Source organism: Schistocerca cancellata, chromosome 8, assembly GCF_023864275.1.
Source record: "Schistocerca cancellata isolate TAMUIC-IGC-003103 chromosome 8, iqSchCanc2.1, whole genome shotgun sequence".
NCBI classification, from domain to species: domain Eukaryota; kingdom Metazoa; phylum Arthropoda; class Insecta; order Orthoptera; family Acrididae; genus Schistocerca; species Schistocerca cancellata.
The window spans coordinates 85439092-85453341 of NC_064633.1; the positions used below are offsets into that span (position 1 = coordinate 85439092).

The 14250-nt window shown below is 43.1% G+C and overlaps 1 protein-coding gene across 1 annotated transcript in view; it reads left to right on the plus strand.

The window, feature by feature from the left end:
* Positions 1–524: 524 nt before the first annotated feature.
* Positions 525–14250, plus strand: part of LOC126094908 (modular serine protease-like) — a 225083-nt gene continuing 211357 nt past the window's right edge. Inside the window, exon 1 of the mRNA XM_049909547.1 lies at positions 525–668. Coding sequence (XP_049765504.1) covers positions 617–668 — 52 coding nt within the window. The 5' untranslated portion in view covers positions 525–616. The remainder of the gene's footprint in view (positions 669–14250) is intronic.

The following is a 14250-nucleotide window of genomic DNA, read 5'->3' on the forward strand; positions in this document are numbered from 1 at the left end:
CAGACACCTAAGCCTGCGTTTTTCATTTCCGACACCATTTATCTTACTTTGGCAAAAATCGACGTGCTCACCATACAAACTAATCTTGTCTGAATACCAAAGGTTTGCACCGTGGCTAACTATTGTTGCTTAGGGGAAAGCTCTGAGGCTATATTTAGCGCCAAAAAACAATAACACAGCGTTCCTATGGTTGATATGTTATACTAGTTACCTCGTGTTACCTTCCGTACCCTCCAGTGTAAACGTTTGTTCACAGATACAAACGAATGTTTATGAACACCTGCGAACTCTCTGCGAACGCTCGGTCGCTTCCATTCCGTTGTAAAGGGCGCTTTAGAGGTAGCTCGGCGTGTCAGAAAGAGATTTGGGCCGCGCGCGGCAGGAATAGATGTCATCGCGCTGGAAACGGAACGTGACGTCTACGCTCTCTTAGCTAATAGCTCGCTGGCGTCCTTGCTGGGTTGTTTCCCAGTTCGCAGGATCACGACGCTGCAACGTTGGCCGGCCTTCCTGACTTGCTCGCCCGTAGCGGTATTTCCCTGTGCTGTCAGTGGCCGCTAGAGGCCTCTGGCTTCGGTCCGCTGTACAGGCCGACCGTCACGTCCGGCAGTGCACGATGGCCCACCGTCGAGGACAGTTGTGGGCTCTGTCGCTGCTGCTCACTGTCTGTAAGTACCGCCAGCTGCTCGGACACACAAACTCCTATTCGTGATTCAAGGCCTTCGCGATAGTTGTCACTCTGTAACAACGTTCTGTCGTGTGGCAGCGTCGTGGTGTAATAATCGCCGTTGCATGGGACATTCATAGGGCGGAGATTACACACCTAGCATAGGCGTCAGTAAGGTGGGGGTTGGTGGGTGTTGGCGCGAGCCTAAATCGCTAAACCCTCGTGAAATGCACGATTGTGGTAGGGTATGAAACAGGACGTTCTCCACTTAATTTGGTATGTAACATACCTTCGGAGAATAAAATAATTGTAATTAACTAATGCATAACCTGTAATTATGACTTTCTTTAAATAAAACACTAAAGGGACGTAATGGTAACTACTTGATGTTCTAGAGTTAATCTTATGTCGGGAGCTTCCTCTGAACACGCTCATGGAAATGCAAAAAAAAAAAGACGAGGAGAATATATTAAAGCATGAAATTAATACAAAAAAATCCGGTAATGTGGTCATGTGTGAACTCTTGTAACCAAACGAAGACTGGGCATTAAAGCTAGATAAGGCTCTATTCGGTCTCTGAAAAAATCCTGTTGGAGGTCGACTACAATAACCAGCAGTCGTTTTGACGTGATTCATATTTTTGACGTTGTTTCAGCCGAACGTTACGGCAAATGAATATATATGTACATACGTATTTTGTAGCTTTACTTGTTACAGTGTTGAATATTGTGGATTAAATCATATGAGGATGTAATTTCAGACTGTTTAATCAAAGAGACAAATTTTTTTTATGTTATTGACATAAACACGTAAGTTCCCTTATTATGGGACCTGCAGCAAACGTCACTGTAGGACATTATGCAGAGGATTAGTAGACTGTATGCTGTTTCATATTTTTGTGTATAAGCTTATTTCGGTTTTATTGCCTTCACCAATCGCATTTATTTATGTTTTACATAATATACAATTTATAAAGGTTTTTTTGTTTACATTGGCTGTTGTACTTGCGTTCTGACGTAAACGTACATGTTAGCTGTGTGTTAACTGTTGCTGTTGTCCGTACATGGTCGATGTAATATTTTTTGGTAACGTTTTAAATAAAGGAGTTTTTCAGATGTACTGATGAAAATAGTAAAGCCGAAATAAGCTTGCATACAAAAGATCAAGCTGCATACTGTCTATTAATTCTCTGCATAAAAGATTTGCACTGAGTATACTGTTGGAGTAATGTTATTTAAGTAATTTACATTAAAAGTTCTAAATGTAGGTAGCTCGATGCACAATAACTCACACGTACATATCAACTTCAGTTCTTCGGCACCTTATGTACGCAAACTTGACGAATCAGTTACGTCAACACTGACAATTTTTGAATCTTGCATCGTTTTGACGAAATTTCTGCGAACGTTCATGATACCCACAACAATGTTACGCAACAGCGGCAGAATTACTGTACTGTAAATTTAGAATCTATTGAACTTCTCAGAGCGCACTTCCATCTGTTACCGTCGTTTAGCGATTCGTTAGAGTGGCATACGTTTACGGACGGAACTGTTGCGATAGGCTTTTAAGAATAACACGACAGCACCATTTAAAGTCTGCCAACGGGTGCAATTCGTCAGATCCAGTATCTAGTTCGTACTAAATGAGAGGAGTCTCACACCAATAGGCCTTCTACTGCTCAGCTCTCCCCAGTTCGTCGACGCTGCCTGTTACAGCATATGCCGTTATCTAAACGTGTAGAACCAGTTAGTAAACAGAATTGTCTTGAAATGGAAACAGTAGTCTCCGCTACGAAAATGGGCTGTTTCTTACGAGCAATGCACTCTTCGGCGAGTATGCCATCCACCATACAGCCCGCGGCTTTGCTTTTCTTTCCACTGTATTTCGGCATCATCTTTCGGATTGTGGGAGGTCACTGACATCTTCCTTTCATGTTCCTCAACGAAAATACCGTGTCCGTGACGTACTTAAAGGACGCGAAACAAACCTGTTAAGAGGTAAACGCCTCCTCGACGATCATAGCAAAATTTCTCATACTGTTTGATACCAAAATTGTTTCAGATAATAAGAGTGCCAAATTTGCGGTGTATGAAAAAACCTTAAATCTTGTAAGCGTAGTACGTCACCAGCACCCAGGTATTGGAAATAATATATTTCGGTGTCACATGTCCCAAAACGACTTCAGAGTTTCAGGACAATAACTCAGCTCTACATGTATGCACTGCAAACCATATTAAGGTGTGCGACCGAGGGTGCATTTTATGGTCTGTTACATTAAGTTTCTGTTCTTTCACGGATACGTTTTAGATACACTGTAACATGGCAAACTGTTATTCCAATTTGGTCTTCACTTGTTGGGTCCGATATGCGGAGGCCTGAAGGGTATAATTTTGTCGACTCCGTGGTGACCTCTTGTAATTTTTGAAGGAAGTTCTAGTGAGATACTAGGAATCCCTCTCTGCCAACTCAGATATTCCAGCATCTCTACGTCGGTCGGACTACAATATGTATATATGGCAAACTCATGTTCACTCGTTAGTCCTACTTGATACGGACTCCATATTTATTATTCCAGTAGTGAACGTGTAAACATTCAAATACCGGCATTCCAACCAACAGTCATGGGGCCGCAATCGTACGTCGTGGGTTGTTGTCTGGGAGAAAGTTTATTCGTCGACAGAACGGTGGTGTCTCGTATCTGATCTGACGCACGGCTCCTTCGTTTACAAACATATGAAGTTAACGTATTCTCTATCAATTTTTCATGTATTACAGGCTGGCTGAATTGACTGTCTCCGGAGAGGGACACGGGAATTATTCTCAAAACAACCAGCCATATTTTATGGTGGTGAATTTGTGGCATATTTTGTTGCTTGCGTTGTTTTCGTGGAACAGCTATTGCGCGATAACATTAGTATTTTTCTTAATTACGTTCTCCCGCGAAAGCGCCCCAGTATCTCAATTCAAGTACTTTTTAGATTTTACAACACATGGACAAAGGAGTAAAACACATCTCTCGTAAATAAAAACAGACAACAAAAACTTTTTAAAATAAAAATTCCATAAAAAACGGAACAGCCAGTCCTATTGAGGCAGAAAGATTTGACGTAATTTGATCGTTACAAATAAAAGATGCAAATCAATGACACAAGAGTGTGATAGGTACTGACTTCTATATAAACATTGTTTTTTCTAAGAGATACGTTACGCCTCTCGCAAATGTATTAAAATATTTGGAAGACATTTCCCTATTATCTCAGTTCCATGCAGTGGCCAGAATGATTAATATGACCGTGGTATAAACATCCTTTCACAATTTCGCTGTTAATAGAGTGAAAGAGAAACAAAAAGTCGGAAAATTCGATCAGCATTAAGAAATTAAAATTGTAAGACGGACGTTCCTGGTACCCCTCGTTTCTCCTGCAGACAACCTTCTAGGTGGCGCAACCACAGCTATGAATATTCATCTTCGGTATTAATAATCGCTTGAGCTGTATTTTGACATTTTATTCCTATACCACTACCGGTTTCGTGGCGTTAAACCCACACCTTCAGGTGACATATGATTAAAACATTAGAGCGGGAAAGCTCGGAATCTCTCTTCCCAACATTCGTAGTCTGTCAAATACAACACACCGCTAAAAGACGATATGTCATGCATCCACTATATTGGAATTTGGCAGCCGTCTTTTAGCGGAGTTTTGTATTTGACTAACAACGAATGTTGGGAAAAAACATTCCGAGCTTTTCCGCTCCAATGTTTTCAGCATATGTCGCCTGAAGATGTGGCTTTAACGTCCACGAATCTGGTAGTTGTACAGTAATAAAAGACCAAACTACAGCTGAAGCGATTATTAATACCCGAGACTCATTTCTATTGTTCAGTAGCAAGCACAGAGAGATGAAGTGACCATTCTGTCGACTTGGCATGACATTCAACCTCAAGGCAATGTCTTCCGGACAAACTGCAGTCTTCCCGTATTCTTCCACACTTCCAGTTTATCGATCTACGTAAATCTTACTGAAAGCTTCCTTCTAGAGATCCCACAGTGCATTCGCAATCCGCTTACAGGTCCGGTACGAACTATTTTTCTTTAGCAGGCTTCCAGTGGTATTTAATCGAAAGCTTTTGGAAAGACTAGATGCATTTAATTCATCGGATAACACAGAATTACGACTCTATCATGTGTGCAGGGCGCGAGTTAAGTCTCAAATGAACGCTTTTTTTAAAACGTTCGTTGCCTTTGATAAGGTTCCTTTTTTCTTTTTTTCAAGTGGATCGTTCACCATAAATTCAGTTTTAAAGTTGACATATTTCCCGCAGTTAGTATGAAATCGGACGGTGGATATGTGTAGGCAAAACATGGAATAAATGTCGCGGACACGCCTACCAAAGTTACGACCTAAACTACAGAAATTTAAGCAAAGCGAATCTTAAGTGTCCAATTTTTTTACTCATTTCTTTATACTGACAAAAGAAGCGACGCAGTGGTTAGCACACCGGAGGCGCAAACGGGGGACAGCGGTTCAAATCCTCGTCCGGCCATCGGGATTTAGGTTTCCCGTCAGATTAGGCCGCTCGAGGCAAATGCTGGGATGGTACCTATGAAATGACGCGGCCGATTTCGTTCCTCATGCTTAACAAAGTCCGAGCTTGTGCTCCGTCTTTAATAACTTAGACATCGACGGGAATTTAAATCCTAATCTTCCTTCCTTCCTTCCTTCCTTCCTTCTTCCTATACAGAAACACATGGGAAGATTGACTTACAAAATTTTCTACGGATTTTCCAACACGTCATTAGGTTTATCTTACAGATGAATTGGTGTTTTTCCCCTCTGTGCTGCACTGTTCTCAGGTCATTAGTACAGATGTCCACCCAGATAGCTGAATGGTGCCGGCACGGTAGCTCAGCGTGTTCGGTCAGAGGGTTAGCTGCCCTCTGTAATAAAAAAACTGAGTTAATGGGTCAACACTGAACTTGAACGGGTGTCATGGGACATCCGCACCGAACAAATGCAACGAACAAAATCGAACAAAAATGAGAACAATAAAAAAAGTGACCAGCATGACGGATTGCCGTCCTACGGGCCCGGGTTCGATTCCCCGCTCGGCCGGCGATTTTCTCCGCCCAGGGACTGTGTGTTGTGCTGTCTTCGTCATCATTTCATCCCCAACTGGCGCGCAGATCGCCCAATGTGGCGTCGAATGTAGTAAGGCCTGCACCGAGGCGGCCAGACCTGCCCCGCAAGGGGCCTCCCGGCCAATGACGCTAAACGCTCATTTCACTTCCATTAGTACAGATCACAACAGCGGCAAGATTACGAACAGATTCACCTGCTTATGATAAAAGTTGCCCGAAAGTTTCAAACTGAACTATTTTTGTCAATTCTATGTATGATGAAACATTAATAAAATTCCCAGCCGGCCAGGCAATCTAGTAATTTGAGTATGTGATTTCCCTTATTTTTGAATCTGGACATAATTTTCTTCGAACAACCAAACGTATTGCGTTAACATAATATATTGAACACTCTCCTTAGTTTAATACTACCGCCGGACGGAGTGGCCGAGCGGTTCTAGGCGCTACAGTCTGGAACCACGCGACCGCTAATCCTGCCTCGGGCATGGATCTGTGTGATGTCCTTAGGTTAGTTAGGTTTAAGTAGTTCTAAGTTCTAGGGGACTGATGACCTCAGATGTTATGTCCCATAGTGCTCAGAGCCATTTGAACCATTTTTTAAATTCTACCACAGTGTGCATTCGGTATACAACAGCTTTAAAGGTGTCTTATTTCCGTTAAGCATTAAAAAGTAAAATGTAGAGCTGAGCTTGTGAAGTGTACTGATGTTTATCATGTTTTCAGGGACGCTGGTTGTAGGAAGAATATATGTATCAGACATTCTGGCCGTATGTGAAGTATGCTTGGCGCAAGACACAATGTCTTCTCTGCGCTATAGCAATAGAAAAACTATCGACGACAGTGCTGCGAAAGCAGAGTTACTAAATAAAACCTTTAGAAATTACTTCACCGAAGAAGACGAAGTAACTATTCCAGAATTCTAAACAAGAATAGCTGCTGACATGAGGAACTCAAAGCACATATCCTCGGAGTAGTGAGGCAACTTAACTCACTTAATAAAAGCAAGTCTTCTGGTCCAGACTTACACCAATTAGTTCCCTTTCAGAGTATGCTGATGCAATAGCTCCATACACACCATATACAACCGTTCGCTCGACGAAAGAAACGTATCCGAAGACTGGAAAGTTGCACAGGTCACACCAATACTCAAAAAAGTTAGGAGTAATCCACTAAATTACAGGCTCATATCATTAATTTCGATATGCAGCAGGATTTTTAACATACAATGTGTTCGAGCGCTATGTATTTCGTCGAAGAGAACGGTCTATTGACACACAGTCACTGATTTCAAATTGATCCCGTCTTTCTAGATTTCCAAAAGGCTTTTGATACTTTACCACACAAGCTGCCTGTAGTGAAATTGGGTGCTTGTGGAATATCGTCTCAGGTATGTGACTGGATTTGTGATTTCCGGTCAGAGAGCTCACAGTTCGTAGTAACTGATGGGAAGTCATCGAGTAAAAGAGAAGGGATTTCTAGCGTTCCCCAAGGTAGTCTTACAGGTCCTCTGCTGTTCCTTTTACATATAAACGATTTAGGAGACAATTTGAACAGCCGTCTTAGGTCGTTTGCAGATGACGCTGTCGTTTATGGTCCAGTAAACTCATCAGAAAATCAGAACAAATTGCAAAACGATTTAGAAAAGATATCTGACTGGTGCGAAAATTGGCAGTTAATCGTAAATAATGAGAAGTGTGAGGCCATCCACATGAGTGCTAAAACGGATCCTTTAACTTCGGTTACACGTTAAATCAGTGAGATTCAACTAAATACCTAGGAATTACAGTTACGAACAACTTAAATTATTGTGGGGAAGACAAACCAAAGACTGCGTTTCATTGACAGGACACTCAGAAAATGTAACAGATCCACTAAGGAGACTGCCTACACTATGCTTGTCCGTCCTCTTTTTGGAGTAGAGCTGCGCGGTCTGGGATCCTTACCAGATAGAATTAATAGAGTATATCGATTAAGTTCGAAGAAGAAGAAGAAGAAGAAGAAGAAGAAGAAGAAGAAGCAGAAGAGCGGTACGATTTGTATTATTGCGAAATGGGGAGAGATTGTTTTAATGATGTCTCTCCTGTATCATATCGGTGACAAAGGCATTTTTCGTTGCGGCGGAATTTTCTGACTAAATTTCAATCGCCAACTTTCTCCTCCGAATGCGAATATATTTTGTTGACGCCGACCTACATAGGGAGAAACGATCATAATAAAATAAGGGAAATCACAACTCGCACGGAAAGATATAGGTATTACTTTTTTCCGTGCACTGTTAGAGAGTGGAATAATAGAGAATTATTGTGAAGGTGGTTCGATGAACCCTCTGAACCCTCTGTCAGGCACTAAAGTGCGATTTGTAGAATATCCATGGATATGGTATACTAACTCGTGAATGTATTTACGAATAATAGGAACCAAGATCGGGTGGTCAGTGACATTTTATGTATCTATTTCTAGGTAACAGATTTTATATGAAATGAGTTTTGAAAGAGTTGTGTCGACAATGTCCACCATGACTAATTGCGTTAACTCAAATGATCTAGACGTTCGCACCATGAAATCTGACTAGTGTTAATGCCAGTTAACAAAAAGCGTTTTCTCGTCTGTAGACTGACTGTTAATAAATCGGTTAGTTCTGATTTAAAACTGTAGAGAATGTTAAACTGCACGTGTCCGCGGCATTTGGGTTTATCCAAGAAGTGTTCATCTACATGATTACTCTGCAATTCACATTTAAGTGCTTGGCAGAGGGTTCATCGAACCACAATCATACTCTCTCTCTACCATTCCACTCCCGAACAGCGCGCCGGGAAAAACGGACACCTAAACCTTTCTGTTCGAGCTCTGATTTCTCTTATTTTATTTTGTTGGGCTCAACAAAATATTTTCGCATTCGGAAGAGAAAGTTGGTGACTGAAATTTCGTAAATAGATCTCGCCGCGACGAAAAACGTAGGGCTATGCTAGCGATAACTGCAGCCTGCGTACATTGTTTGCTTGGCAGATACAGACGACAGGTCAACTGGGAGCACAACAGTAATTCTTCCAGTTAAGATAAAAATAAAAATAGTCACAGAAATAACAGATTAAGAGACCTGTCACAAATTCAGCGAGCACAACAGTCTGATGTCATGTGGCAACCAAAACTACTAAAATTTGAAATTGGCACAGCAGTATTTTTTTTTGCTAAAGCCACGCATTGAAGTTTTGGTTCATTTCACAGCGTTTTGCAGAATTATTTTAAAATTTGACGTTCCTACCACCTTATATTTATTTTATTTCAGGCAGCAACTCTGTTTTATTCATCTACATGCCTACTCTGCAATTCACACTTAGATGCTTGGCAGAGGGTTCATGGAACCACTTTCGGACTCTCTTTCTGTCGTTCTGTCCTTGTGTAACACGTGGGAAAATGAACACCTAAATCTCTGTGCGAGCCATATTTCTCTTATTTTGTTACGTTGGCCAATGTCTTATGTAGGTGGGTGTCAACAAAATGTTACCGCTTTCTCAGGACAATGTTGGTGGTTGAAATTTCGTGAGAAGACCTCGCAGCAACCAAATAAAACCTTTGTTTTAATGATTGCCACACCAACTCGCGCATAATGTAGTTGACACTCAACTTCGCGATAACGCAAAAACGAGGTACCCGTCTTCGAACTTAATAGGTATCCTCCGTCAGTCATATGTTGTTAGGATCGCACAGTGCACAGATACTCCGAAAAAAGATGGACAAATGTAGTTTAGGCAATCGCATTCTAATTATATATACTTTATTTTTTAAATGTTCTGTCAATAAAACGCAGTCTGTAGTTCAGCTCTCCCCAGCTGTAACGGTTCCAACTTAAGTTGCTCGTAATTGTGATTCCTAGCTATTTAGTTGAATCGACAACCCTTACATTTGTGTGATTTATTGCGTAACCGAAATTTAGCAGAATTTTTCTAGTACTCATGTGATGTGCCTCAATTTTTTTATTGTATAGGTGTCGACTGCCACTTTTCACATCAAACAGGTACACTGTCTGAATCATTTAACAGTACATATTGATCTTCTGATGACTTTACTGGCGCTCAATTGCCTCCTAGATTGTTTATGTACACTGCTCGAAACAATTAGTGGGTTAGGTGAGACGACATACACAATAGACGTATGGTAACGTATTTCATTCAGATATCGGTTACAATTGTAGTCTGTGTGTGATACAGTACGATATTTTGCTGTCTCAACTCTTTACTTGAGGTTTACGTGGCGTTTACGTAGAGCGAGGCACCATGGGAAACAATCGTTCTCTTTGCCCTCTAATATGGTCTGTGATCACCTCGGGCGGCCATTACAGTTGCACACTTGCGTGGCATGGACAGTATGAGGTTACCAATCAGCTCTTGAGGGGTACTTGGCCATTCTTCCATGAGTGCAATATCCAGCTGCTCAACCGTTGTGGGAGGTGCTGGTCTGGCTGCAATGCGTCTGCCAAGTGCATCCCAGACATGGTCAATCGGGTTTAAGTCCGGTGAACAAGCTGGCCGCTCCAGTTGTCCAGTTCCCTCAGCGTAGAGCATGTTGTCCACCAGTGCAGCTCTGTTGGGACGAGCGTTATCGTCCACCAGAAGGAACCCTTCTCCTATGGCACCACAAAAGCTCGATGGATCTCATCTCTATACCTCGGAGCAGTCAAAACGCCATTCTGGACGGCATAGAGGTCCCTTTGTCCGCCAATAATGACTCGTGTCCACACCATTCGTCCGCCACTATGATATGTTTCCTGCACATAAGCAGGATTGTTCAGAGTTCCACGTTCTCTCCAGATGAGGGAACGGCGATTGTCCGGCTGAACACAAAATCTGCGTGGAGGGCATGGGTTTTCCTGAGTCTATGAACAGCACCCGGTGCCTTTCGTTACGACTCCAATCCTGATGTTCCTCCGCCCAGTTTCTGCGGGCTAGACGGTGTCGTGGTGTTAATGGGACACACACCATAGGCCTCCGTGCGAAGAGACCACATTCCCGACGGCGATTTCGGACTGTCTCGACGGGCTGTTAACCGGAGATAACGGTCATCTCTTACTGATGTTACCCGTGGACAACCTTGGCCTTGCTTTCTTGCAACGGTTCCTGTTGTCTGAATTCGCGTCCAGGTCCTGGAAATTACACTTTGGGACACTCCAATAGCTTCAGCCACCTCCCTGTGTGTCTGTCCCGCTTCCATCCGTCCTATGGCTCTCCATGCCATAGCTTCGGGTAAGTCACATTGTTGTTACATTGCACTACCTGTTCACTTCTCTGTCTGAACCCAGCTGGTGGTGTAATTCGTTTGGTAGGGTAAACACAAGTCAACTTTCTTTATCACTACTCTCTCTGTGACCGCAATGTTGTTGTCTCCACTCCGTAGAACCGACAGAAAGACGTCGATCCATTTTAGTTCATTCTGCCGATGACAATACTTCAGAATCTAGTTATCTCAACTTAACCCCTAAATGTTTTGACCAGTATACCTATTTAGCACAGCAGAGGGCACCTGCCTGCTGAAGATATCACTTCTGATTCACTAGACGACTTTCCATCAATTACTGCGGACTGTGGATTCGAGATTTCCTCTCAGAAAAGTCAGCCACGCAACTGAGACGATACTCCATAGGCACTCAATTGGCCTAGATAAAAATTGTTGTAATTTGCAATTAGCCCTAGTCATTCGGTAGAAAACAAAATGTCTACACTGAAACACACCTGCTACGACTGCTTACTGTCTACCCTTGCACGGTGACACTTACGTGACCAATAATGCTTGTATGTAAACAGATCCCTCCTGCCTGTCCCTCGCTGTCTCTCCTGGCATTTCTTAGGAAGCTGAGCACAGTTATTGCAGACTGCGTGGAGGCATGGGTTTTCCTGAGTCAGTCAACATACATACCTCTAACATCTTTCAGCTGCGTTTTTCTCAATATCTCGGCCACCCAATTTAGTTGTTTTCCGAGGATGCTGTATGTTCTCGTGGGCTACCAAGGAGCAATTTGCCAAGCAATTCCAATCAATATGAACGCATAGCACTGTATAGAGAAGTTCTGCTATGGGAAATGAACTGCAACGTTTGGCAGTAGTATCAGCTGATATATATGAAAATGGAAATGTCGTGTGGCTAGGGCCTCCCGTCGGGTAGACCGTTCGCCTGGTGCAGGTCTTTCGATTTGACGCCACTTCGGCGACCTGCGCGTCGATGGGGATGAAATGATGATGATTAGGACAACACAACACCCAGTCCCTGAGCGGAGAAAATCTCCGACCCAGCCGGGAATCGAACCCGGGCCCTTAGGATTGACAGTCTGTCACGCTGACCACTCAGCTACCGGGGCGGACAGCTGATATATAAATCCCCACGAGCACTTGTAAAAATAAATGTAAAAATAGATTTGCAGTGTATTGAACTTGTTTTCAAACTTGGGAATTGTAGGTTACTTCGCAGAATATATTGCAATTTAGAAAGATGTACACAACCCACTTTGGCATCACTGAAGAGTGCTAATACAATTCGTTAATCATTTAATAGTCGTCGATCCCTCTTTCATTCATTACTCTTATAGCTTGACTGCAAGTTTTACGGCGTTTGTGTTGCAATCTCGGAACGTGCATAAAAATGTTAATAGGATCGTTGTTAATTACAGTAACTCTTATTATGCATGATTTGAGGGGGAGTTATATTATTTGAAAGAACAAGTGACTTGAGTGTAGCTGTAAAATAGATTAGCCCTGACCGTTTAATTTAAATGTCCACTTAGTATTACGGTAGATAGTTTTGTTTAGAAGTTAAAAACTTTAATTATGCGTGTAATAATTCCGTAAATAACTCAAAATCGTCAGATGGAGCCCAGTGTATCGAGACTGTTGTTACGAACTTCCCATCAATTCTACTTATACACCACAAGCTTCAAAACGTTAATCTTCGCATAATCTCAGGGTGAGTTCTGTTTAACTATTAATATGAATGGCAACTGTAGTCTCCTCTACAATTCGAACGGGTTCGTGGTCCCTGAATAACAATAAATTCTAGCACAAAGTTATTACAGAACGTGCAAGAGGAACAAAAAGGAAAATAAAAACTGCGCAACCACACCTCATATGTAGACAAACGAGGCACATCCAGGCTGTCATATTGCCACACGTACCACGCGATTCATCAAATTGCCTGGTATTTCCGTGTGATCATCAACCAGCGACCGACGCCGCGATTTGCTGACACGTGCGATCTGCGGAGAAATCGCGTGCCTGTGCGACAGATCACTGCGATCCGTCACTCGTGTGTGGGGGCCCTTAGCCTGCGTCCACAGTGGCACCGGCAACGGTCGTCAGAAACCGTCGCCAGAGGTCTCTCAACATCGGCCGACAGCCTGGTCACAGTGCGTCCGATCTCCTCCGTCAGTTTTTGGCTGGTCAAGGAGTTTAGGTTAGAATCTACTGTGTATGAAGTAGGTTAGACTTTAACCTCTTAGGGTGGGGTGGATACCATGACGCCTCTATGCTTGGATACGAGTGCTACGTAGCGGCTTCTGCTGTTACAGACGCCGAATGCATGTGAATGAGCTTTTCTGTCTCGTAAAGAACGTGGCTAATAGTACACAGTCTGTCCTCAGTTGTCGATACAACCAGACAACCAACTGGACTGGCTTCGACTGGGCATCGTGGTTCACCCCCGCCCTCTGCCTTCCCATTGGGGTCTGTTTTATCTAGAGTGCCTATCTTATCTACCTGTGACTAATGACAGGGGCATGAAGGAAGAAGCACTTTCTTTCCCTCCTCTCTTCTTCTGCCTTCTTCCTTCCTTCCTTCCTTCTCTGTCAGTACTTTGTAATTTTATGGCCATTGTAGGTCTCTCTTATAGCGTGAGGTTTTCTCGGTTTTAGTTATTCCAAGGTCGGAGGGACTGATGACCACGTAGTTTGGTCCCTTCTCCAATTCAGCCAATAAGGACGACGCAGGAAATACCTTTGTGCAACGTATATCTTCCTCCAGACGGTGCAGTATCCCTGAATGTACACTCCTGGAAATTGAAATAAGAACACCGTGAATTCATTGTCCCAGGAAGGGGAAACTTTATTGACACATTCCTCGGGTCAGATACATCACATGATCACACTGACAGAACCACAGGCACATAGACACAGGCAACAGAGCATGCACAATGTCGGCACTAGTACAGTGTATATCCACCTTTCGCAGCAATGCAGGCTGCTATTCTCCCATGAAGACGATCGTAGAGATGCTGGATGTAGTCCTGTGGAACGGCTTGCCATGCCATTGCCACCTGGCGCCTCAGTTGGACCAGCGTTCGTGCTGGACGTGCAGACCGCGTGAGACGACGCTTCATCCAGTCCCAAACATGCTCAATGGGGAACAGATCCGGAGATCTTGCTGGCCAGGGTAGTTGACTTACACCTTCTAGAGCACG